The 25,417-nt window shown below is 59.6% G+C and overlaps 2 protein-coding genes across 2 annotated transcripts; one reads left to right on the forward strand and one right to left on the reverse strand.

The window, feature by feature from the left end:
* Positions 1–1,133: 1,133 nt before the first annotated feature.
* ITGA3 (integrin subunit alpha 3) lies at positions 1,134–14,043 on the reverse strand. Its single transcript, XM_030465962.1, has 6 exons — positions 13,749–14,043; positions 7,112–7,233; positions 6,934–7,016; positions 5,815–6,064; positions 4,029–4,112; positions 1,134–1,353 (listed from the first exon to the last, which is right to left on the reverse strand). The coding sequence occupies exons 1-6, from the start codon at positions 13,931–13,933 to the stop codon at positions 1,142–1,144; spliced, it is 936 nt and encodes a 311-aa protein (XP_030321822.1). The 5' UTR covers positions 13,934–14,043; the 3' UTR covers positions 1,134–1,141.
* Positions 14,044–18,766: 4,723 nt separating this feature from the next.
* DLX3 (distal-less homeobox 3) lies at positions 18,767–21,787 on the forward strand. Its single transcript, XM_030466047.1, has 3 exons — positions 18,767–19,088; positions 19,684–19,874; positions 21,446–21,787. The coding sequence occupies exons 1-3, from the start codon at positions 18,767–18,769 to the stop codon at positions 21,785–21,787; spliced, it is 855 nt and encodes a 284-aa protein (XP_030321907.1).
* The last annotated feature ends 3,630 nt before the right edge of the window (positions 21,788–25,417 follow it).

A 25,417-nucleotide genomic window follows, 5' to 3' on the forward strand; every position in this document is an offset into this window, starting at 1 on the left:
GAACCCCCAAAATGTACAGAAACCATCCCAAAACATAGAGAACCCCCCAAAATGTAGAGAAGCCCCCCCCCAAATGTAGGAAACCTCCTCAAATTATAGGGGAACCATCCCAAAGCATAGAGAACCCCCCAAAACGTAATGAACCCCCCCCAAAATGTAGGGAAACCATCCCAAAACATAGAACCCCCCAAAACATGTAGAGACCCTTCTCAAAAGGTACAGAAACCACCCCAAAACACAGAGAACACCCCAAAAAGTAGGGAAACCATCCCAAAATGGAGAGAAACCCCTCAAAATTTAGGGAAACCCCCCCCAAAAATGTAGAGAGCCACCCCAAAACATAGAGAACCCCCCAAAAAACACAATGACCCCCCCAAAACATAGAGAAACCCCCCAAAATGTAGAGAACCCCCCAATAATGTACAGAAACCATCCCAAAGCATAGAGAACCCCCCCAAAACATAATGAACCCCCCCAAATGTACAGAAACCATCCAAAGCCATAGAGAACCCCCCCAAAACATAATGAACCCCCCCAAATGTACAGAAACCATCCCAAAACATAGAGAGCCCCCCAAAACGTAATGAACCCCCCCCAAAATGTAGGGAAACCATCCCAAAACATAGAACCCCCCAAAACACAATGACCCCCCCAAAACATAGAGAAACCCCCCAAAATGTAGAGAAACCATCCCAAAACATAGAGAACCCCCCCAAAATGTAGAGACCCCCCCCAAAATGTACAGAAACCATCCCAAAGCATAGAGAACCCCCCCAAAACATAATGACCCCCCCCAAATGTACAGAAACCATCCCAAAACATAGAGAACCCCCCAAAATGTACAGAAACCATCCCAAAACATAGAGAACCCCCCCAAAACATAATGAACCCCCCCAAAACATAATGAACCCCCCAAAATGTACAGAAACCATCTGAAAACATAGAGAACCCCCCAAAGTGTAGAGAACCCCCCCCAAAACGTAGATCCCCCCCCAACCAATTCAGGGACCTCCCCTCAAGCCACGACGATTCCCCCCAAAACCAACCCCCCCCCCCCCCTCCCTGCCCATCCCAAACCCTCCAGAGCCCCTGAGCCCCCCGCAGGGGTTTGGGGGGGCTGTTTGGGGGGGCGGGGGTCCCCTCACCCATCGTTGTTGAGGTCAGCCAGGGCCAGGGCGCTGCCGAAGTAGGACCCGACCTGGGTTCCGGGGAGGAGCTGGGTCCGGGTCAGGCTCTGCTGGGAGCTGCGGCTCAGCAGGAACACGGCCCCCGTGTGCCGGTACCGCGGGGCTCCGCTCACCACGGTCACGGCCTCCTGCTGCAGCACCCCGCTGCCCACTGCCACCGTGTACCCTGCCCACGGCACCCACGGGTGAGGGGAGAGACCCTAAGACAGCCCTGCACCCCAAATCCCCTCCCCCTTCATCACTATATCCCTATATCCATCCCCTCTCAATCCCATCTCCACAACGGACCCTGCCCACGACACCCCCAGTGAGGGGGGAAATGGGGGAGAGACCCTAATACAGCCCTGCACCCCGAATTCCCTCCCCCTATATCCCAATATCCCTATATCCATCCCCCTTATCCCTATATCCATCCCTTGCAACCCTGCACCCCTAAGCTCTTCCCCCAGTCCCATCCCCACTGTGTACCCTGCCCACAACACCCTCGGTGAGGAGAGAGGGACCCCAATATAGCCCTGCACCCCGAATTCCCTCCTCCTATATCCCAATATCCCTATATCCATCCCCCTTATCCCTATATCCATCCCCTGCAACCCTGCACCCCAAAGGTCCCCCCCCCACACCCACCCCCAGTCCCATCCCCATGATGGGACCAACACCCCGGGTGAGGGGGGCAGACACCCCACTACAGCACTGCACCCCAAATGCCCTTCCCCTATATCCATCCCCTGTAACCCTGCACCCCAAAGCTCTTCCCCCAATCCCATCCCCACTGTGTACCCTGCCCACAACACCCCCAGTGAGGAGAGAGGGACCCCAATACAGCCCTGCACCCCAAATTCCCTCCCCCTATATCCCAATATCCCTATATCCATCCCCTCTCAATCCCACCTCCACTGTGTACCCTGCCCACGGCAACCCCGGTGAGGGGGGGAAAGGGGGAAGACCCCCCACCCCGACAGCCCTGCACCCCAAATTCCTTCCCCCCCCATCCCTATGTCCGTCCCCCGCAACCCTGCACCCCAAATTCCCTCCCTCCATGTCCCAATATCCATCCCCTCTCAATCCCATCCCCACCGTGTACCCTGCCCACAACACCCTGGTGAGGGGGGGGAGACCCCAATACAGCCCTGTACCCCAAATTCCCTCCCCTTATATCCCTATATCCATCCCCTGCAACCCTGCACCCCAAAGGTCCCCCCCAACACCCTCCCCCAGTCCCATCCCCATGATGGGACCAACACCCCGGGTGAGGGGGGCAGACACCCCACTACAGCACTGCACCCCAAATGCCCTTCCCCTATATCCCTATATCCATCCCCCTTATGCCTATATCCATCCCCTGTAACCCTGCACCCCAAAGCTCTTCCCCCAGTCCCATCCCCACTGTGTACCCTGCCCACAACACCCCCAGTGAGGAGAGAGGGACCCCAATACAGCCCTGCACCCCAAATCCCCTCCCCCTTCATCACTATATCCCTATATCCATCCCCTCTCAATCCCATCTCCACAACGGACCCTGCCCACGACACCCCCAGTGAGGGGGGAAATGGGGGAGAGACCCCAATATAGCCCTGCACCCCAAATTCCCTCCCCTCATATCCCAATATCCCTATATCCATCCTCCTTATCCCTATATCCATCCCTTGCAACCCTGCACCCCAAAACTCCCCCCCCATACCCTCCCCAATCCCATCTCCACCATGCACCCTGCCCACGGCACCCCGTTGAGGGGAGGGGGAGAAGGGGGAGACCCCCCCTAATACAACCCTGCACCCCAAATTCTCTCCCCTTATATCCCAATATCCCTGTATCCATCCCCCACAACCCTGCACCCCAAAGCTCCTCCCCTCATGCCCCCCCCTCAATCCCATCCCCACCATGTACCCTGCCCACGGCACCCACGGTGACGGGAGAGACCCCAATACAGCCCTGCACCCCAAATTCCCTCCCTCTCTATCACTACATCCCTATATCCCTGTTATCCCCCTATCCCTATATCCATCCCCCTATCCCTATATCCATCCCCCCACAACCGTGCACCCCAAAGCTCTTGCCCCCATACCCTGTCCCAATCCTCCCCCCAATCCCATCTCCACGATGGGACCAAAACCCTGAGTGAAGGGGGGAAGGGGGGGAGACACCCCACTACAGCCCTGCACCCCAAATTCCCTCCCCCCATATCCCAATATCCCTATATCCATCCCCCACAACCGTGCACCCCAAAGCTCCTCCCCCCATACCCCTTTCCCAATCCCATCCCCACCGTGTACCCTGCCCACAACCCCTGGGTGAGGGGGGCATGGTGAGTGACCCCCACCTGGACACCCCTGCACCCCAAATTTCCTCCCCCTGTATCCCTATATCCATCCCCCCCAGCCCTACACCCCAAATTTCCTCCCCCATATCCCTACACCCACCCCCCAAGCCCCCTCTCAACTCCATCTCCACTGTGTCCCCCGCTACCAAATCCCCTTGGGAAGGGGGGGGGGTCATGGCAGGAGCCTCCCCCCATCCCCCCAATCCCACCCCCATCCATCCCCACACCCCTGCACCCCACCTTCCCCCCCACAATATCCCCCACCCCATCCCCACCGTGTCCTCTGCTACCAAACCCACCCACAGTGAGGGGGGGCCAGGACAGGACCCCCCCCCCCTCTAAGTCCCCCCCTCCCCAAATCCCTCCCACCCCTTTCACCCCACCACCCCCCTCCCCATTTCCCCTGCTGCCAAACCCCCTTGGTAAGGGGGGACACAGAGGGTAGGACCCTCCCCTCCTCCTCACCCCAAAACCCACCCCCCACCCCAACAGGGAAGCCCCCCCACCCCGCTGCCCCCCACCTATGTAGATGTTCCCCTTCTTCTTGTTGGGGTAGGAGAAGTCGTGCAGGTCCCACATCTCCCGCTGCAGCATGTAGTCAGTACCTGCAATTTGGGGTTGGGGGTGTCAAAGGGGGGGCCGGGGTGTCTGTGAAACCCCCCAGGAGTGGGGGGGGGGGGAATCCCCTCCCCCTTGCTGAGCACACCCAGGGGTGCACACGTGTGATGGGTGTGGGACACTCAAGGTTCACAAGTGTTCTGGTGACAGCCAGGCACGTGATGGTTGGGCTGGAGGATCCTAAAGGTCATTTGAAGGACATTGAGGGCCTGGAGCATGGCCAGGGAAGGGTGAGGGAGCTGGGGAAGGGGATGGAGAACATGGAGATGGGGTTGGAGGACAAGGAGAAGGGGTTGGAGGACAAGGAGATGGGGTTGGAGGACAAGGAGAAGGGGGTGGAGGACAAGGAGAAGGGGGTGGAGGACAAGGAGAAGGGGTTGGAGGACAAGGAGAAGGGGTTGGAGGATATGGAGAAGGTGGAGGGCATGGAGAAGGGGGTGGAGGACAAGGAGAAGGGGGTGGAGGACAAGGAGAAGGGGGTGGAGGACAAGGAGAAGGGGGTGGAGGATATGGAGAAGGGGTTGGAGGATATGGAGAAGGGGGTGGAGGATATGGAGAAGGGGGTGGAGGACATGGGGAAGGGGGTGGAGGGTATGGAGAAGGGATGGAGAACATGGAGAAGGGGTTGAAGGACAAGAAGAAGGGATGGAGAACATGGAGATAGAGTTGGAAAACAAGATGAGATTGGAGAACAAGGAGAAGGGGCTGGAGAACAAGATGGGGTTGGAAAAATTCTGAAGGACCTGGGGGTGTTCAGCTCAGAGCAAAGGAGGCTGTGGGGGTGAGACCTTCTCAGGCTCTACAGCTCCAGGAAAGGACTGAACTGGAGGGCTCAGTCTCCTCTCCCAAGGGATAAGAGGAAATGGCCTCAAGTTGTCCAGAGGAGATTTAGGTGGGACAGCAGGGACACCAGACTGCTCAGGGCAGTGGTGGTGGCATCCTCCTGTCTGGAGGTGTTAAAAAAATCAGGTAGGGCTTGGAGGACAGGGGGGTTGGGTGAATGGTTGGACAAGGTGGGGGTGGGTGGATGGTTGGACTGGATGACTTTTGAGGTGTTCAAAAATCAGGTAGGACATGGCACTTGGGGGACAGGGGGGTTGGGTGGGTGGTTGGGTTTGGGTGGATGGTTGGACTTGATGCCCTTCAAGGTCTTCAGAAAATCAGGTAGGACATGGTACTTGGGGGACATGGAGGGTTTGGGTGGATGGTTGGATAAGGTAGGGGTTGGATGGGTGTGTGTGTGGATGGGGGTGAGTGGATGGTTGGACTCGATGCCCTTCGAGGTCTTCAGAAAACTAGGTAGGACATGATACTTGGGGGACATGGAGGGGTTGGGTGGATGGTTGGACTTGATGCCCTTCAAGGTCTTCAGAAAACCAGGTAGGACATGGCACTCGGGGGACATGGAGGGGTTGGGTGGATGGTTGGACTGGATGGCCTTTGAGGTCTTCAGAAAATCAGGTAGGACATGGTACTTGGGGGGCAGGGGGGTTTGGGTGGATGGCTAGATAAGGTGGGGGTGGTTGGATGGGGTTGGGTGGATGGTTGGACTCGATGCCCTTCGAGGTCTTCTCCACCCTTCACCACTGCACCCTTTCTCACCTCCAACAAGCCCATTCCGTGCTCCCACTCCACCCTGCCCCCACCAGACCACATCCCCTGGGGGTTCCCCAGGCAGCTGGCACCCACCTTGCCAGTTATAGGCACCGGGTGCCCCGAAGTAGATGATGTTGGAGGTGAATCCAGCACTGGTGCCCATCTGGCACATTCCAGTCTCATCAGTGTCAGTGTTGGAGTTGCACATCTCGTTGTGGTAGGTCTGCCACTCGTCACTCAGGTTGAGGTGGAGATCATTGCCCCTCACGTAGCATTTCCCCACCATCCGCCGCTGGTCCTCGTTGCCCGACCACAGCACCTTGGTGTAACGGTGGGCACAGGCCTGGGGGGACATCCCACCCCTCAGCACCCCGAAAAAACCACCAAGGAGGGGATCCGGCCTCCTCCCCTCCCAGGCCACCACCCCCTGGCCCATCCTGCTGGTGTTGGGGGGTCCCAGAGGTGACCTGGCTGTGAGGGTCTGCAGGGTCCTGCCAGCTGAGAGCTCCTGAAAGCATCTGAGCATCTGAGATGCTCTTGAGATGCTCCCAAGATCCTGAGAGCATCCAAGATGCTACTGAAAGCATCTAGGATGCTCTGGAGATGCTCCCAAAGTCCCTGGAGCATCCAAGATACTCCTGAGGTGCTCCCAAGATGCTCTGGAGATTCTCCCAAAGCCCTGGGAGCATCTGAGATGCTCCCAAGATGCTCCCCAAACCCTGAGAGCATCCAAGATGCTCCTGAGATTCTCCCAAGATCCTGAGAGCATCCAAGATCCTCCTGAGATACTCCCAAGATCCTGAGAGCATCCAAGATCCTCCTGAGATGCTCCCAAGATCCCCCCCCAAACCCTGAGAGCATCCAAGATGCTCCTGAGATTCTCCCCAAACCCTGGGAGCACCCGAGATGTCCCCAAGAGCTTCAGTCCATCCCCACCAGGACACTCTCCCAGGAGAGGTGTCCATGCCCTTGATCACACCCCTCCCCACCCCGTTCCCCAGGGGACAGGGAGGTGACAGAGAAGCCCCCCCAGCACCTCTGCCTGGGGACATCATGCTGGGGACACCAGCTCCATGGTGGCTTTGTGCAGGTGTGTGACGTGCCAGCTCACTGCCAGCACCACCTCAGGAGATGGGAGGGAGGCAGGGAGGGGGGTCAAAAATCTGGGGAGGGGGTGTACAAAGAATTTGGGGAGCAGGGGGGGGGACTCACCAGGACCCTCCCAGCTGGCTGCCGCTGGCTGGCCACTGTCACCCCCAGCCACATGTCATCGATGATGGCTTTGTCTGGCTCACCTGGAGAGGGGACAGTGTCAGAGAGGGGACCAGCCTGCCCCAGGTGGGGTTTTTTTGGGGGTGTTGTGGGGAGATTTTTGGGGTGCTCCCCTTACTCTTCAGCTCGATGTCCAGGCGCTGGCAGTCTCTGGTGGCAGCAGTGAGGGGACAGGCATAGACAGCGCCCGTCCGGGTGCCATTCACCGGCTCCTTGTCCCTGGGGGCTCCCACCAGCAGCCTGGGGAGGGGCAGCAGAGATGGGTGGGTGGGTGGGTGCTCTGGGTGCAGAGAACCCCCCCACCCCCATAACTTCATTTCTGTGGAGAAGGGGTGAGGTGGGGTGGGGTGGTAGCCAGGAGGTGACATGGTGACTCTTCAGCCAGGTAGAGCTCAGAGCTGGGGGGTATCAGATGGGGGGGGGTGAGGCTGAACCCCTCCAAACCCTGGATGGCCAAGCAGCTGGAAGGGGCCCCCCCCAGCTGTGTAAACACCCAACAGCCTTCCCGGGAAACCTCTGGAGCAGCAGAGAGGCCGGGACCTCCACGGGACAGCTGGGGTCTGTCCAGCTCCCTCAGCCTGCCAGGGGATGGAGGAGGAGAAAAGAGAAGGAATGAAGGAGGAAAAGGACCAGGGAATGCTGGAAAAGGACCAGGGAGTGCTGGAGAACAACAACCAGGGAATGGAGAAGGAGAACGAGGGAACAGAGGAGGAAAAGAACAAGGGGATAGAAGAGGAGAAGAAGGAAGGGGTAGAGGAGGAGGAGGAGAAGATGGAGGAGGAGAAGGAGCAGGGAATGAAGGGGAACAGCAACCAGGGAATGGAGAAGAAGAAGGAGGGAATAGAAGAGGAAAAGAACAAGGGGACAGAAGAGAAGGAGAATGACGGGGTGGAGGAGGAGGATGAGAAGACAGAGGAGGAGAAGGGGCAGGGAATGAAAGGGAACAACAATCAGGAAATGGAGGAGAATGAGGGGATAGAGGAGGAAAAGAACCAGGGAGTGCTGGAGAAGGTCCAGAGAGTGGAGAAGAACAACAACCAGGGAATGGAGAAGAAGAACGAGGGAATAGAAGAGGAAAAGAACAAGGGGACAGAAGAGAAAAAGAGTGAAGGGGTGGAGGAGGAAGATGAGAAGATGGAGGAGAAGGAGCAGGGAATGGATGAGAACAACAACCAGAGAATGGAGAAGGAGAATGAGGGAATAGAGGAGGAAAAGAACAAGGGAAGAGAAGGAGAATGAGAAGATGGATGAGGAGAAGGAGCAGGGAATGCAGGAGAACAACCAGGGGATGCTGGAGGAATCACCCAGGGGATGCTGGAGGAGAAGCCTCAGGGGATGCTGGAGCAGGACCAGGTGCCCAGCACAGATGCCCCAGGAGCAGGATCCCAAGGGACACACGTGCATCCCTCTTCCCAGGAAGGATGCAGCCTTGCCTCCCCCACCCCCTCTCAGGTCACTGTGTCCTTCTGGGGGTGACTCAGGTCCCCGTGGTGGGGGGCAGGGACATCCCAGCTGAGTGACAGCAGCGCCACACGGCTGGGGGGACACCAGCACCCCATGGGGCTTTAGGGTGACACCAAAGGGGACCCCAGCACCAACCTGAGCACACACACCCCCTAAAAAAATAAAAGGGGGACCTGTGTGTGTGAGGACCTCAGGGTGGGGCTGGGGGGTGTCAGGAGGACCCCGTGTGGCAGGGGGGGTGCGGAAGGACCAACCTTTCCGCTGGGAAGTCCTTGGGCACGGTGGGGACAATGGAGTGGAGGAGTCACGGGGACATCGTGCCAGCAGAGGAAGTGTGTGAGAGTGTGTGTGTGTGTGAGTGAGTGTGAGTGTGAGTGAGTGTGAGTGAGTGTGAGTGAGTGTGAGTGAGTGTGAGTGTCACACCCCCCTCCTCCTAGGCAGGACAAAAACTGGGGACACCACATCCCCCCCCCCCCCCCAAGATACCCAGGGAGCTGCTGCACCCCTGAAACCTCCCTGGGCTAAGGGGCTGGTGAGTTCTCAGCCAACCTGGAGGGGAGGGGACAAGGACAAACCCAGCTCCTTATTGTTGTCCCCCCCCCCCACCTTGGTTGTCCTCATCCTCCTGCTTTGCTCCAGGGCAGGAATTTTGGGGAGGTTGAGGAAGAAGCCAGGCAGGTCCAGGCAGGGCTGGGTTGGCTGACTCAAAGCTCAAACACAGGAGGAATGTGGGGCCCCCAGGCAGCCCCCGCCCGGGCATGGCATGGAAGGGGGGGGGGGGTGGCCCCCCCTAGATGATGGGCACATGGCTGAGTCAGCCCTGATGCTGCAGGTTTTGGGTTGGGTTTTTTTTTTTTTTGGGGGGGGGATGTCAGAATTGCTCAGCCCCTGAGAAACCTCTCAGGAATAAGGGGGATAATGGAGGGGGGGGGGGCTGGTCTCCTCCTTCCCCCATTTTTAGAATGGGGTCTGCAGCCTCCCCCCCCCCAAAAAAAAAAAAAACCAACCCAGCACCCACTAGGTGAGGAGATGAAGGGGGGGGTTGATGCCTCCTGATTTTGCCCAACCTGGTACAAAAGAATCTGAACACCCCCCAACTCCCCCATTTTCCCTCCCGTTTTAATCCCCCCCCCTGATATTTGAGGGACCTGGGGGGGGGGGGTGACAAGGGGCACTATTGTCCCCACCTATCTAAAGGGGAAATGACTCAGGGCAGCCACGCTGTGACTCAGGGCTGAAGGGAGAAGAAATCAGGGGGGGTCCTGCTCCCCACCCAACCCCCCCAGCCCTGGGGGTGATGCCTCCCCCTCCTCCTCCTTCCATCAGTGCAGCTCCTGGGGACAAGGACACCCAGATGGCCCTTGCTGGGTGCTGCCACCATTTGCCCCCAGCCCCCCCTGGGTGGTCCTGGCATGGCCAGACCCCCCCCCCCTCCAAACAAATCCATTCCTGACCCCCCCCCCTTTGGTGACTGCACCCCACAGGTCCCAGTTGGGGAGGGGGGGGGACAGATCCAAGCCAAGCAGCTCCAGTGCCTCCAGCCCAGACTTCTCAGCAAGCAGGCTCTGCTCCTGAGGGGGGGTCCAAGGGGGGGCTTCTGACTCCCCCCCCCCCCAAGAGCAAGGAGGGGGAAGGGTGCCCCCCACCCAATGTTGCCACCTGGACCCCTGCTTGAAAGCCAGGAGTTGGGATGCTGGGGCTTCCATCTTGGGGAGACTGGGACCAGTTTGGGGCCCTGGTCCCACACAGAGTGGGGGGACAAGGGGGGGGGGGGGTGAGGGCAGTGGGGGGGGGGCTCAGCTCAGGCCCCTGAGCTGGGACAGACAGAGCAGAGGGACAGAAGGACAAACAGGAGGGAGAGGGGGAGGTTGGGAAGGGAGGGAGAGATGCAGGAATGTGAGGCCGTGCCCCCTCCTAACCCGCCTGGAGTACACAGGGGGGGTCCGGGTGCTGGCCAAGGCAGGGGGGGGTGGGTGGGGGTGGGGGGTACCCCCAGGGTGGAGGGGGTATGATGGGGATGGATGAGGGGGCTCAGCCCGGGCCAGGGGACTGGGAAGTGTGCAGGGGAGGCTGTGAAGGGGGCCTGGGGAGGGGAAGTGGGGGCACAGCCTCCTCCCCAGGGTGGGGAGCAGCTGGGCAGTGAGTGTGGCTCCTCATCCATCTCCTGACAGACTGGAGGGGGGATGAGTGCCAAGAGGTAGGGGAGGGAAAAGTGGGCAGAAGTATGGGAAGGGGGGAGAGGGGGGGCTCTGGCACAGCCCCCACCCTGCTCCGCTCCACTCCATCCCTGGTCACAGGGACCCTCCCCCCAGATCTCCCTCCCCACCCTAGGACTGGAAGATGCTCCAGGTTTGAACATCTCACCCCAAAATACCCCCCAGCCCCACAACCAGGCAACTGAGGGGTGTCCCCAGCATGGCACAACCCCCAGGACCCCCCCTGGCCAGCCTCAAACCACCTCAACCACCCCCAGTACAGTGGTGGTGTTGGGGGGGGGGGGGGTTGCAATGATCCCACCCCCGGGGAGCCCTGAGAAGGGAAATTGGGTGATGCTGGGGGGGGAGAGGCTAAAAAGGAGGTGGCAGAGGGGGAGATCTCAAAGCAGACGGATGGATGGACAGACAGAGGGACAGATGACCCCCTGGATGCCCCCCCTGGACGTCAGCCCCACCACATCCGTCCCCCCTCTGCCTGCCAAGGAGCTGCAGCCCCGCAGGACCCCGGTGGCCCCCGGCCAAGAATGGGGGGGGTGGGGGAGCATGGCCAGGAGGGCTCTGGCCATCAACAACAACAGAAAAAAAACCACCAGGCAAGGGGGAGGGAAAAGCTGGGAACTGAGTCACCCCACTGCCGGCCCCACTCTGCCCCCCTGCCAGCTGGGACCACCAAGGACCCCATGCAGCAGCCATACACACAGGAGGGAAACTGAGGCAGCCAGAAGGTGGGTGCTGCTGCTCTGTGGGGGCTGCTCTCTCCCCCCCCCCTTCCCCCAGCACACACTGGGCTTTCAGCTCTGTGCCTCAGTTTCCCCATGGCATCCAGAGCCCCTAAACCCACATGGGTGGGATTCACTTGGTACCAACCTAGCCCACAGGTCAAACCATCTCCCCCCCCTCCACCTCAATCCAAGCCCCGAAGGAGGGGCCGGATCCGGCAGCGGCATCTGAAGGAGTTTCCTAATCCCCGGGTGCCGATAACCCCGCAGCTCCTTCACCTGGGCTGGGGAGGAGCGAGCAAACAAACCTTTGCTTGGGCACAGCTCCGGGACGTGAAAAAACACGACGGGGATGGAGGCCGGGGGGGGGGGGGTGATGAACACACACACACACATAATCCGGAGTCACACCAGACTCCGGAGCCAGCACCCACCCCGGAGCATCCCTCTCCTCTCACCCCACCCCTCCGGCTGCATCATCATCATCATCATCATCACCACCTTCAGCTGAGGTCAAGCACTGAGCTGCCCCCTCCCCCCCCTCCCCAACACCAAAAATTAATAATAAAAAATAGCACCAGGACACCTCCCCGTCGGGGACATGGTGGCAGGAAGTGTCCCTTTCCTGTCCCCACCCCTCCACCTGTGAGCAAAGGGCAGGGGAACCTCCAGACTGGGTTCACCCCCACGCTGCTGCAGCCCAGCCCAGCTCGGGGCTGGGGGGGGCCGAGGGGGGGTACACACGCACACACACACGCCTGTGCTTGTACCGCCTGTGCCTGTACCCACCCACAACACCCCACCCAGGGCTGTTGCCCTCTACACCCCCCCCCCTCCCCAAGGCCCTGGGGTGGGACACCCCCCCCCATGGTCCCTCTGTGCTCATCAGGGTTCACTGTGCCCCCCCCCCCCCTCTCCCAGGCAACCGAGGGGTTCCTGGGGGGGGTGTGCAGTCACCCCGCCCCCCCCCCCCCCCCCCGGGGTGGGGGGTTCAGAGCTCCAGGAGGAACGTGGAACCTCATGTTCAGACATGCGTGGGACACGGCCCATGATGGAGGGGGGGGGTGGAGGGTGTCACAAATGTGGGCCAGAGTCCCCCCAAAGCGATGGCCATCTCAGGGGGACACAAAGCCATCTGTCCCAGTCCCCAACCCTGGTGGCCCCCAACCCCTTGTTCTGATGCTACCAGAGACAAGGGAATGGATGAGAGCTGGGGGGGGTGGGGGGTGTCCCTGGGGTGCTGGGCTGGCTCCCACACCCCCGAGAGGGAAGCAGCTTCACTCCCTCCTGGCCAGGAGCAACAAGAAGACATCCCACGGTGGGGCCAGCGGCCAAAATCCATCTCTGGAATGTGGAGCAGCACATGCCTCCTGCAGCAGCTGCCACCGGTCCTCATGGAGGGAGGGGCGGGGGGGGCGAGGCGGGATGGGAACCCTGGGGGTCTCCAAAGGGAAACCCCCAAAAGCAGGAGTCCCATGGGTGAGGATGAGCCAGCCCAAACCTGTGCCCTGGGGAGAGGAAAACCCAACCCCATCCCTTTCTCCCCATGCAACTCGCACCTCTGGGGCAAGAGAGAGCCCGGGATGATGCCTAGGAAAAGGGGGGGGGGAAATGGGGGGCAACAATGGGAGGTGGAGGGGGGGGACGGTGAGTGACAGCGATGGGATGGCACGGGGAATGAGCCGGGTGAAGAGGGGGTTTTGTTGGGGCTGGCAGCAGGAATTACAGCTCAACAGGTTCCCCCCCAGCTCCCCCCGAGCCTCGCCAGGAGCTGAGGGGGGGGACGGACACATCGGGGATTTCGCAGCCCCCGGGGGGTATCCAGCCCGGACTCGCCCCCCCAAGTGGGGGTAGCTGCCCTCTCCCCTCCCCCCTCCCGGGGTCCACCAGGGTCTGTGGCCACCGGTGCTGCTGTCACAGCGTGTCCCTGCAGTGCCACCAGCCCTGTGTCACCGGGGGTCCTGCTCGGGTACCCCACAATGGGGATAAGGGGAGGGGGGAGCCGGCGGGTCAGGATGGGAAGGGGTGCGAAGCACAAGCTACGAGCAGGGGGGTAAACGCCCGTTTTACACCAATCATCCAATCCTTCTGCTTGGAACGGGGGATCTGGGGTAAGAAAGACCCCTCCCAAGACAGCCCCCTCCCTTCCAGCACCCAAACACCCCTCCCCCTGCACCCAAAGCCCCACCACCCCCTCCGGGTGTATCCCTACCCTTACGGCAGCCCCTCTCGGGACCCCCACTCCACTGGGACCCTCCCACTCCCAGGATCCCCCTATCTCCATGTCCATTGGGACCCCTCCCCACAGTGAGACCCCCACCCCACCCTTACTGCCCCACGCCCCCCCCTCACTCACAGGCTGCGCTCCCCCCTCTCTGTTTGCCGGTGCAGAGCTACGGAGAAGCCGAAGAACCCGTTGGGGGTTTCACCTTCCTTCAGCACCGGGAACAAACGATCCAGGTTAAAAGCGTTGGTCACCTCCAAAAGAACCGGGAACAACCCCAGGAGGAGGAGGAGCAGCAACCGGTTGCTCCTCGCCATAGCCCCGGTACCGGAGGTACCGGAGAAACCGGAGCCGGAGCGCCAGGACCGCGCCCCACCGGGGCCGGTGCGCTGCGGGGCGGGGGCGGACCTGGGGTGGGGGGTGCTCCCTTCCGGGCACTCCCCTTAAAGCAGCAGTGCATACATACACCTCCCCCCCCACCTCCCCCTTCCTAAGAGCCCCCCCCCGCCCTCCCCAATTCACCCCTCCCACCGGGCACCTGCGGGGAGGGGAAGGGGCCGCCCCGCGCGTGCGCATGGGGGGAGGCGGGGCCACACCTGCGCACGCAGCGACCCCCCCCACAAAAAACCAAACCCCCCCCCACTTCCCCCCATATAACCCCAAACAACCTCCAGGTGGCTGTGGACATACGGGCATTGTCGGTCCCCCCCCCTCCCCCCGCACCCTGCTTTGTCCCATAGGGTACGCAGGAACCCCCCCGTCCCACACCCCCCCCCAAACCTTGAAGTTCCGGGATGGGACCCCCCACCTCGCCCCACCGTGATGGACCTGTTGGGATAGGACCCCCCAGGATGGGACCTCCCAGGATCAACCCCACCCCCCTGTAGATGAGGCCCCCAGGGATAGGACCCCCCAGGATCAGCCCCCCCCCCCCATGGGAGGGGACCCCGTGCAACGGGGGGACGCTCGAGTTGGGACCCCCCAGGGGATGGGCTCAGCCCCCTTTGGGCCCCGATGGGAGGTCGGAGCTGCCGGGACGGGAGAAAATCCCCGCCCCCCCCCCAGCCCCCCCCCGGCGTCTGCCCGCCCGGGAACGCGGGGAATGCCGGCTGTCTGCCCGGTACCGGCTGCCTTGGGCTCGCTGCCCGGTACCGGTTCCCCATGACTTCCTTCCCAGTACCGGCTCGTCACGGCTCCATGCCTGATACCGGATTCCCTGGGCTCGCTGCCCAGTACCGGCTCCCCCATGGCATCCTTCCCGGTACCGGCTCCCCATGGCAGCCCTCCCGGTACCGGTTCCCCTGCGTCCCTGCCCGGTACCGTCTCTCCTAATCTCGCTGCCCTGTACCGTCTCCTGAGGTCTCCCTGCCCGGTACCGGCTCAGGGACCCCCCTGCCCCGGTGGGTGCTGAGGGCTGTGGCACCCAGGGGTGGCTACGAGGATCTGGGGGGTCCCCAGGGGACTGGGAGGGGGAGGGGGGCACGGACGGACAGACCACCCCCCACCCATCTCCCCAAGGACCTGGCCGGGGGGCAGGGGGTCAAGGCTGAACCCCCAGAGCCCGACCTTTGGGGGACAGCCCCCCCACCTGGTGACAGGGACACCCCGCTGTCCTTGGGGACAGCCGCAGCACTGCCACTTCCCTTCTGGGGAGGTGACACCGGTGGCTCCGGGTGTCCCCAGGTCACGGTCCTCAACCCCGGTGGAGGTCACCGGGAGCCATCGTACTGCTCACCCCCCTGTGCCAGGAACACCGTGGGTGGGGGTAACACCCCCCCTGCTGGGTGGGGAGGGCTGCAGGATGTCCTGTGTCACACCCCCCCCCCCCCCCGATGTCCTCGCTCCCCTGCACAGCTCGCGTGTCGCACAATGTCACTGGAAAGAGTGACCGCAGCGGGGACAGTCCCCGCCCTGCATGGCTCTGTCACCAGGCCTGTCCTTCGTCCCCTGTCCCCCATCCTCTGTTCCCCAGTTCCTGTCCCCATGTCCCCAAGCGAGGGCTGGGCCCGGCTCGGGGCACCCAAACACCCCCCCGCACCCCTCGGGTTTTCCTTGTGGCAGGTGACAGAGCTTGGGGACAAAGAACCCTGGCAGGGTGGCCAGGTCCCCTCCCCTGACTTGGGGACATTTTGGGGTGCAGTGGGTCCCTCTCTCTGCCCAGAGTTTCAGGGGGGTCACCCTGGGGTGGTGGCTGCCACCCAGGAGCACCCAGGGACGGGAGGGTGGGCAGCACCCCGGGAAGAGTGGGTGCACCTGAAGAAAGGTGTTTGCACCCAAATGGGGGGTATTTGCACCCAAAAAGGACTGTATGCACCCAAAGGGGGAGGGGGGCGTGGCACCACCCGGGGGGGCGGGGGTGTCATTATCCAAAACGGCCACGAGATGGCGGCGTCCGCCCAAGGATGCTGCGAGGAGTGGGGGGCAACGCGCTGGGTGTCGCCCCCCGCCACCTCCATTCCCCGCACCCCTCACTCACTGTGGCAGAGGGGGGGGACACGAAGGGATCCCCGTGGGTACCGCTGGGCTGGGGAGGGGGAGTTTCCAAGAGGGGCATCTGGGGGTTACCCCCTCCTCCCCCAGCATTATGGGGGTTGAAGGGGGGGAGGGGGCTCTCCCAGCTTTGTAGGGGGCAGAGGGGGGTGGGTGGGTTGTGATCAGCTCTGCCACCCCTACACGCACCCACCCACAGGGATCCCCCTTTTCTCCAGGTGCCCCAGTACAGCCCCTTCTGCCACCCCCACTGTCCCAGTTCCCCCAAACTGGACCCAGTACTTCCCTTCTCCTCCTTGAACCGCCCCCCCCCCACCCCCCTCCGGGTTTTTGGGGCTTCAGCAAGCGCCAACCTGGCCGAGAAGCCTCAGGCAGCCGGAGGCACCAGTGCCTCCCAGTCTCAAACTGGTTCAGGACTGCACAGACCTGCTCCCTCTTTGCTCCCCAGCCGCCTGCCCCGGCCTCCAGCTCTCCAACCGGCTTTTCCTGCTGGAGAAACCCTGTCCCAGAAGGAACAAACCCTGGTGACAGTCCGGCTGGAGGGACAGCCAGGCCGGGGGGGGACCCAAGGATGTCCCAGAGGCTCCACTGGGACCTTGGGAAACCTCCCCAGGGAGGCCCCCGCCGAGCTCCAAGCAGGACAGGCGGCAGGGCTGGGCTTGTCCCAGACGTTTCTGTCCCCTCTGAATTAATTCCTCAAATCTCAAATTACATTTCCCATGCAGGGAGGAGATTCTGGGCCTCCACACACGGCTTCTGGGTCGCTCTCCCTCCTCCTGCTTTGGCCCAGTTGCTTCTCTCTGAACTCATCTTGAGTTCTACTTATTTGTAGTTCTATTCCTAATGGGAATTCCAGTTTCTTCTGTTCTGATTCCTGGTTCTAGTTCTTATTCCTCTTCCTCCTATTTCTAATTCTATTTCTGATTCGTATTTCTATTTCTCCTATTCCTAATTCTAATTCTTATTTTAATTCCTCTTTCAATTTCTTATTCCTTTTCTGAATTCTAATTTCAATTCTAATTCTGTTTTTTATTTGTCTCATTCCAACTCCTATTCCTATTCCTATTCCTATTCCTATTCCTATTCCTATTCCTATTCCTATTCCTATTCCTATTCCTATTCCTACTCCTACTCCTACTCCCTTCTTTCTCTTTCCATTCCGTTTACATTTTAAGCCATTTCCCCCCCTATCCCTGACCCCAGAGGTGGTGGCAGGGCCGGGACTCGAACCCGGAACTCCAGGGTGGCTCAATGCCCGCTGAGGCCACCAGGTGGCGACATCGCACCGCAGGGGACCCTCCTTGGGATGGGGACGGCAAAGGGACACTCGGGAGGGGGGGACAGGGAAGGACAGGAGGCGAAAAGCCCCGGCAAGGCTTAACGCGGAGGGGAGGGGGAAAGCCCCCCCGGCCCCTCTCAGGGGTAAAGGTCCGACAGCAGAGGCAGAGACACCCCCCCACCCAAAGCATCCCCCTCCCAAAGTCCCCCCCCCCCCGGTGCTGGGTGGAGGGGGTGGCTGGGGACAGACTTGGGGGTGGCAGGGGCTGGCATGGGATCCCGGGCTGGGGGACACTGCTGGGGGCTTTTAGGGTGGGGGGGTTCCCATCCTGAGTGGGAGTGGGAGGGGGGCATAGAGTCCTGAAGGGGGTGGTGTGTGTATGTCCCCAGAATCGGGGCTTGTCACCCCCCTTGAGGTCCCCACAGGGGGGGGTGCAACTTTTGGGGTACTTGAGGTTCCCCCCTGCTCCATGGGGGGCGGGGAACAATACCTTGGGGATGACATTGAACTGGGAGACACTGGTGATTACTGGGAGGAGGTGGGAGCTGTGGAAGGGTCTGAAGCATCCCCCCAGCCCCAAGCCTGTCTCCATCCTCCTCCTTAACCCCAACCTTTCCCCCCCCAACAAACCCTCCAACCCCCCCTGCAGCACTAAGAGTCCAGGGAGTTGGAGTCCGGGTGACCAAAAGTGTCCCCCTGCCAGTAACACAGTGTCCCCAGAGTCCTGCAGCCAGCAACCTGCACTCTTTATGTCTCCTTCTCCCTCCTTCAGCCACTCTTTTGTTATTTCTTGAGAGAGGGAAAGGAGGGAGGGGAGAAGAAGAGAATAAAAAAATGGAGGGAGAAAAAAAAAGGAGGGGGGAAAAAATAAAGAAAATGAAGGGGAAAAAAGAGGGAGAAAAAAACGAAAATGAAGGGGAAAAAAAGAGGGGGAAAAAAGAAAATGAAGGGGTAAAAAAGAAGGGAAAAAAAGGAAATGAAGGGGGAAAAAAGGAGGAAACAAATAAAACGAAGGGGAAAAAAAAAAGAGGGGAAAAAAAAGGAGGGAAAAAAAAAAAGAGGGGGGGGAGGAAATAAAAAGAGAAACACACACAGGGAGAGGAGGCAGGAGCCTGTTTTGCCTCCCAGGCAATATTTCTGGAGCCAATCGGAATGCGCACCCACCCTGCCCTGCTCCCTAATTAAAGGCTTTAAGCAGGCGGCCGGGGCTGGAGGTTTGGGCACAGTCTCTTGGTTGCTCCTCGCAAGAGGCGGGTGTGGAGGAGTCAGCTCTGGGACACGCCAGGCCCCGCCGCGCCGGCAGCCGGAGCTCCTGGGTTGGGGGGTCCCCAGCTCCCCCCTTCCCCCCCCCACACCGCCTGAGTCCACCTCAAGCCCAGCGATGAGCGGCTCTTTCGACAAGAAGCTCTCCAGCATCCTCACCGACCTCTCGGGCTCGCTGAGCTGCCATGCCTCCTCCTCCAAGGACTCTCCCACCTTACCCGAGTCCTCCGTCACCGATTTGGGCTACTACACCAGCCAACATGACTACTATCCGGGGCAATCTTACAGCCAACCTGTCAGCCACTATCCCTACCACCAATTTAACCTCAATGGCATCGGAACTGCCGGCACCTACTCGCCCAAATCCGATTATTCCTACAGCCCTTCCTACCGCCAGTACGGCCACTTCAGGGACCAGCAGCTCCCAGCTCAGGAAGCAGGTAGGATGCTGGGGAGAGAGGGCTGGGATCCATCCCTGTGCTCCCTTGGGCTTTTGGTTGGACCTCGGTGAAGTTGCACCCCTCAAAGTGTCCCTAACCTGGGGACGGGGTGGTCGCGGGGTTGTGATTGCACCCCTGGAAGTGTCTCCAAGTTTGGGACAGGGTGGCTGCGGCATTAGAGTTGCACTTCTCAAAGTGTCCCTAAATTGGGGTTGGGGTGGCTGCGGGGTAGGGGTTGCACCCTTCAAAATGTCCCCAAGTTGGAGTTGGGGTGGCTACAGGGCTGGGGTTGCACCCCTCCGAGTGTCCCTAAACTGGGAACAGGGTGGCTGCGGGGTTGAGGCTGCACCCCTCGAAGTCTCCCCAAGTTGGGGACCGAGATGTTTTTCCCGCTGAAGGATGGGGGGATGTTGGGACAGGGCTCTGTGTCCCCCAGTGCCGCTGGAAGGGTGCAGCGGGAAGGAGCCCGACCACCCAGGGGACACGTTCTGGGTGATGGGATGGTGTCACCGGACGGAGCTGACCCTAAGCTGGGGGGGGACAGCACAGGAACCCCTTTGCCTTCACTCACCTCCCCCCTCCGCTCTCTGCTCAGTCTCAGTGAAGGAGGAGCCGGAGCCGGAGGTGCGGATGGTCAACGGGAAACCCAAGAAGATCCGCAAACCCCGCACCATCTACTCCAGTTACCAGCTGGCAGCTCTGCAGCGCCGCTTCCAGAAAGCCCAATACCTGGCACTGCCCGAACGGGCCGAACTGGCTGCCCAACTGGGGCTCACCCAGACGCAGGTAAGGGCTGAGCCCCCATCCCTCCCCCCCCGTCACCCTCCACCACCCCAATTCCAAGCGGCAGGCAGGAGGGATCGGCAAGAACACGGGAGCTGGGGCTGCACCCCCCGCCTTGCAAGACCCCAAGTAGTGGATGGGAGAAGGGTCTTTTCCCAGCTGAGTGGTGGGAGAAGGTCTGGGGATCCCCGGCGATGGATGCCCCCCACTTTTTTGTGGGGTCTCTGCTGCCCGATTGGGAAATCTGGCTCTGGGACCAGGGAAAAGGCGGAGAGGAAGGGAAGGAGCAGGGAGAGGGGAAAGAGTCCCCCGTGTCCCACTCCTCAGCTTTTGGGGTCTGTCCCCCTTCTTGCTGGAATCAGCCCTATCCCAGACCCCCCCTCTGCCCAGGGGGGGGCTCAGGTTGAATCCTGCCCTGGTACCGGGGACAGTTCTGGGTCAGCACCCACCCAGCAGCTCCTGGGGACAGCAAATCCCTGCTGGGATGGGATCAGAGTGTGACACTGGGGACAGGGTGTTAGGGACATCCCAGCCCAGCAGCAGGTCGTGTCCCCAAGACCACCCAGAGTGTGGGATCCGGGGGATCTGACCCTGCTCCCCTCCTCTGGGCTTTTTTGGGCCTCCCTTCGGGTCCTCCCCGTGCTCCAGCTCCCCCGTCCCGCCTGGCCCAGAGAGGAGACACTTGGGGACAGGAGCCTTGGGACCTCACCAGGGACCTTGTTCTGGCTGGACTGGAAGAGCAGGGACAGTCATCACAGAGCCCTCCCCGTGCAGCACCCGCATTTTGGGACTAAACCCTTCGCTTTTTAGTGTTTGCCGGGTGCGGGGACAAATTGTCCCCGTCGCTCTGTTGGCGTGAGGGCCAGCAGGTTGTCACCACAGCTTATGACACCCCCGCACCCCGTCCCTGCCCGGGGGCTGGCGCCGGCGCCCTTGTGCCGCCCTTGGCGCTCCCCAGCACCCGGCCTTCCTCCTCCTCCTCCTCCTCCTCCTCCTCCTCCTCCTCCTCCTCCTCCTCCTTCTCCTCCTCCTTCTCCCTTGGGCGATGAAGCAATCGGGAGACACTCGGCAATGGGCTGACGGAGCGCGTCACCCGCTCCCAGAGGGACATCCTGTTTGGGTGACAACCACCGCCCCCCCACCCCCATCTCCACGCTCCTCCACGCCCCTTCCCTGGGGGACAAGGGCGGCCGGAGCTGCCACCGCCTCGCCCAGCTCTGGGGACGCTCCCGACGCCCGTGGTGCCTGGTGTGACACCCGGGTCACCAACGGGGGCTTCTCCCCATGCGTGGTGTATCTGGGGTCCCTGTGACACCCGTGTCCCTTCCCACATCGTGTCTGGGCTCCCAGTGACACCCGTGTCCCTTCCCACATGGTGTCTTGGGTCCCTGTGACACCCGTGTCCCTTCCCACTCTACATCCACGGTCCCCACACCACCCATGCCACCCACATCCCTTCCCTCTTTCCCAGTGTCCCCATCCGAGTGCCCATGACCCCCCACCTCCCTCTACTCCAGCCCAACCATTGTCCCCATTGCTGCCGGGGCACTGACCCCTCTCTCGGTCCCTTCCAGGTGAAGATTTGGTTCCAGAACCGTCGCTCCAAGTTCAAGAAGCTCTACAAGAACGGCGAGGTCCCCCTGGAGCACAGCCCCAACAACAGTGACTCCATGGCCTGCAACTCCCCCCCTTCCCCGGCTGTTTGGGACAGTAACTCACACGGCACCGCGCCGGGCCGGACCCCTCTCCCTCAACCTCTTCCTTACAACTCATCCTCGGGATTTTTGGAGGAGCACAACCCTTGGTATCACCCCCAGACCCTCAGCGGACCCCACGGACCCCACCAACCACCCCCAGCCACCACGATGCATCACACCTCCCCGGGGCCCCCTCCCACCACCGGCGCCGTCTATTAACAGCCGGGAGGAGCCAGGAAAGGAACCAGAGACAGTGGCAGAACTTCCTTTGCCTCTTTTTTTTTTTTTTTTCCCCCTACTTTTTCTTTTTTTTTTTTTTTTTTTTTTTTCCCTAAAAGAAAAAAAAAAAAAAAGGACACCCATGTACACACCCCCCTAGCTATACATTTATATATCCTCTCCCAGCTCATCTCAGGAACAAGAGGACTGCAAAGGGTTCATTCACCTCCTTAGCTCCGGGCCCAGGCGAGGAAAGAAAAAAAACCCAATAATGGTGAATTCATCTAATTTTCTTTTTTCTTTTTCCTGCCATCAACTAATAAAAACGAGGGAGCACTTCCCACTGTGCTGTCCCTCACTGGAGCTTTCCTTGGAGCCAACCCCCCCCTTAGTAGAGGGGTGGGCATGGGTGGGCACCCAGGAGGGGCACCCAGAGCACCCCCCCAGCTGGGGATGGAGGTGGTGAGGAGGAGGAGGAGGCAGCACGGGTGCTGATGCCACCGGATGCTCTTCATCATCCCAGCACCCAAAAATCTGGGCTTTGGGTGTCAAGGACACCCTACCCCCAACCCCCTTCACCCAGGAGCAAACCAGGACCCTCAGCCAAACCACTTCTGGGACAACTTCACAGAAATCACCCGGGACGGTGCTCAGAGAAAAAGAAAAAAAAAAAAAAAAAAAGAAAAGTGGTTATTTAAAAAAAAAAAAAAAAGAAATAAAAACTGTGTGTGAGTGTGTGTGTGTGTGGGGAGAGAGGGAGAAAGATATTTTAATATTTAAACTGTTGGGGAATGGCTTAAGTTATTTTTTTTTTTTTTTTTTCAAGAAAAATAGAATGCTAACAGTTTTCTAACAGTGCCTCCACCTCCGGCACAGCAGCACTCCTGGTTTTTACAGAAATCAACTGAAGAAGAAAAAAAAAAAAAAAAAAAAAAAAAAAAAAACCAAAAAAAAAATATTAAAAAACCAAAAAAAAAAAAAAAAAAAAAACAACCCCAAAAAAACCCAAAGCAACCCAGAACCTCTTTACTATTTTTTAAGAGAATGATGCTATTTTTTTAAAAGCAGAAAGTGTGGTTTTAAGAAGTGTTCATATGTCTTGTACAGTCCCGAGGATCTTATTTATGTTGCCATATATAAATAGGGGTGAATGGGGGAAAAAAAGAGAGTGTACATAAGGTTTGTTTGTATAAAGCTGATTCAAACCAAAGTGGTTTTGGTCTGGTTTTTTTTTTTTTTTTTTTTTTTTGTCCTTAAAAAAACAAAACAACTTTTGGTTGGTGGGAGCCCCCTGGAAGGATTGGGACTTCCCTAGGAATCAAAACCTGATTTATTAAGGTTAATGAACAGGGTTGGAATGGGAAGGTTCCAAACCCCCTTTTTTTCTGGGGAGTTTTGGGGTGAGCACAGAGGACCTGGGGAGTTTTTCCAGTTTGGGAAATGAAGGGTTTAAGACATGGCCCCTCTGCCTCCTTTTTGGGGGGGGGCAACTAAAGGGTGGCACTGGGTGATGGGAATGGGCTCACCCCACATCCTCCCATGGCCCCCATCCATGGGACCAACACTTGCCACCCCCGTGGGGATGGGGATGGTCCCCATTGGTGTTAGAGGATTGGGGGGGGGCTCAAGTGACCCTAAGACCCCCCCAGACATGAGGCCTTGGGGTGGTGATGGGGACCAGTCCCCCTGCCCCGTTGTCCCCAGTGTCACCACCATTGTTTCATGGGTGGTGCAACAAAGGGTGGGGGGCTCAAGCCCCTCTGTCCACCCTGGTGCTGTCACCACTGAGGACAAGGGACCTGCCCTGGTGTCACATCCCAAATGACCATGGAGGGCTCCCCATGTCCTCCCACCCTGCTCCTCACACAACCCTGGAGTGGGTGGCCCTGGTGATGGTCCCTCTGTTCTGTCTGGTGACACCCCAGCCTCAGGGGACACCAGAGTGGGGACACTCTCACCCCTTGGTGTCCCCAGAAGTGTCTCCATGTCACCCCTTCTCATGCAAAGTCCACGTGGGACCCACCTGACACCCATGGGGGTGTCCCCAAATCCCCATCATGAGTTGCACTGGGTGGGGCCCTGGGTGGGGTTGGGATGGGGGTGGTTGGTGTTGGGATAGAGCTGATGTTGGGATGGGTTTGATTGGGGTTGGGATGGGGTTGGTTTTGGGATGGGATTCACGGGGGATGGAGGTGGTGCTGGGATGGTGTTGGTTGGGGTTGGGATGGGGTTGGTTGGGGATTTGTTGGTTCACAATGGGGTTTGTTGAGGATGGGATTGGTTGGGATGGGTGTGGTTGGTATTGGGATGGTGCTGGGATGGGATTCATTGGGGACTGGATTGCTTGGGATGGGGTCAGTTGGGGTTGGGATGGGGTTGGTTGGGATGGGATGGTTGGTGTTGGGATGGGGATGGTGCTGGGGTGGGATTGGTTGGGAATTGGATTGCTTGGGATGGGGTTGGTTGGGATGGGGATGGTTGGTGTTGGGGTGGGGATGGTGTTGGGATGGGGTTGGAGGCTCTGCTCAAGCCATCCCAGAGCAGACACCCTGGAGACACGGGGGTTGTCAGGGAAAAGCTGCCAGGAGAGGAGGAGGAGTTGGGCTGGGAGAGGAGGAAACCAAGTGGTGTTGCTTGGAGTGAGGCAGGGCCTGAGCTGGCACTGGGATCTTCTTCGTGTTTTTTTGTGGTTTTGTTTTTTTTTTGGTTTTTTTTTCTGGGTTTTTTGTTGGTTTTTGTTTTTTTTTTTTAATTTAGCAGGGGGAGAAAATAAATAAAAATAAATAAATAAATTTTAAAACCCCAGAAGGTTACATATCCACTGCTGCACGGGTTATATAAACCCTGGGTGCATGGCTGCCTGCAGCCAGGCATGAATCCTGCTCTCCTGCCAGCCCCAGCTCCCCCAGCAGCCCTGACACCCCAGGGATGGGCACAGGGAAGATATGGCACCCATGTAGCCCCCCCTGTCCCTTCTGTCCCATACACAGAACATGTCCTGGGGTTCACAGGGGGACGAGGGGCTCTGCCACATGGCTCTGCCAGCCCAGACCTCCCCAAAAAGAGGCCACAGGAGGTGGAGTCCCTCCCCTGGGACGAGCACACCCCTTCTGCTGCCCTAGAACAGACCAGAACAGGGGCTGAGAGCTAAAGGCAGAACCCTGCCCTGTGGGGGGACGTGACCCCAATGTCCCACTGCTCCCAGCGTCCCTCACCTGGCCCTGCAAAGGAATGAAATGACCATTGTCTCAGTCATCCCAGTTATCCCAGTTATTCCACTTATGCCCTGCCAGCAGCAGGGATGGAGAGCAGCACCATATGGTACCAGGATGGGGATGGGGGGGACACCCAACCCCTTGGAGGGGATTTATGTCAGTGGCTCTGGGTGGGGTGGGGGCTCAGATGTGTTTCCCAGCCCTTGTGGGTCCACGCTGTGGGGCAGCAGTGTCCCCCCAGCATCCCCAGCATCATCCCACCAGCATCCCACCCTGGGAACTGGAAGGGATTCTTTTGGGAAGAGGAACCCCAACAAGCCCAGGGACACCCCACTTCTTGGGGGGGTTCTCCCACCCAACACACTGAGATGTCTCGGGGTTGTCTTGGCCTTTTTGGCCCCAACCAGGGACACTT

The sequence above is a fragment of the Calypte anna genome, chromosome 27 (genome assembly GCF_003957555.1).
Source record: "Calypte anna isolate BGI_N300 chromosome 27, bCalAnn1_v1.p, whole genome shotgun sequence".
In the NCBI taxonomy this organism is placed as follows: Eukaryota; Metazoa; Chordata; class Aves; order Apodiformes; family Trochilidae; genus Calypte; species Calypte anna.

What these genes read in the sequence shown, in the direction of transcription:
- ITGA3 (XM_030465962.1), bottom strand. Translation starts at nt 13,933, where the DNA reads ATGGCGAGGAGCAACCGGTTGCTGCTCCTCCTCCTCCTGGGGTTGTTC. An exon ending in GAGAGGGGGGAGCGCAGCCT is followed by an intron (nt 7,234 to 13,748) that starts GTGAGTGAGGGG and finishes GCCCCTCCCCAG; the next exon opens with GCTGCTGGTGGGAGCCCCCA. An exon ending in CCTGGACATCGAGCTGAAGA is followed by an intron (nt 7,017 to 7,111) that starts GTAAGGGGAGCA and finishes TCCCCTCTCCAG; the next exon opens with GTGAGCCAGACAAAGCCATC.
- DLX3 (XM_030466047.1), top strand. Translation starts at nt 18,767, where the DNA reads ATGAGCGGCTCTTTCGACAAGAAGCTCTCCAGCATCCTCACCGACCTC. An exon ending in GCTCCCAGCTCAGGAAGCAG is followed by an intron (nt 19,089 to 19,683) that starts GTAGGATGCTGG and finishes CTCTCTGCTCAG; the next exon opens with TCTCAGTGAAGGAGGAGCCG. An exon ending in TGGGGCTCACCCAGACGCAG is followed by an intron (nt 19,875 to 21,445) that starts GTAAGGGCTGAG and finishes GGTCCCTTCCAG; the next exon opens with GTGAAGATTTGGTTCCAGAA.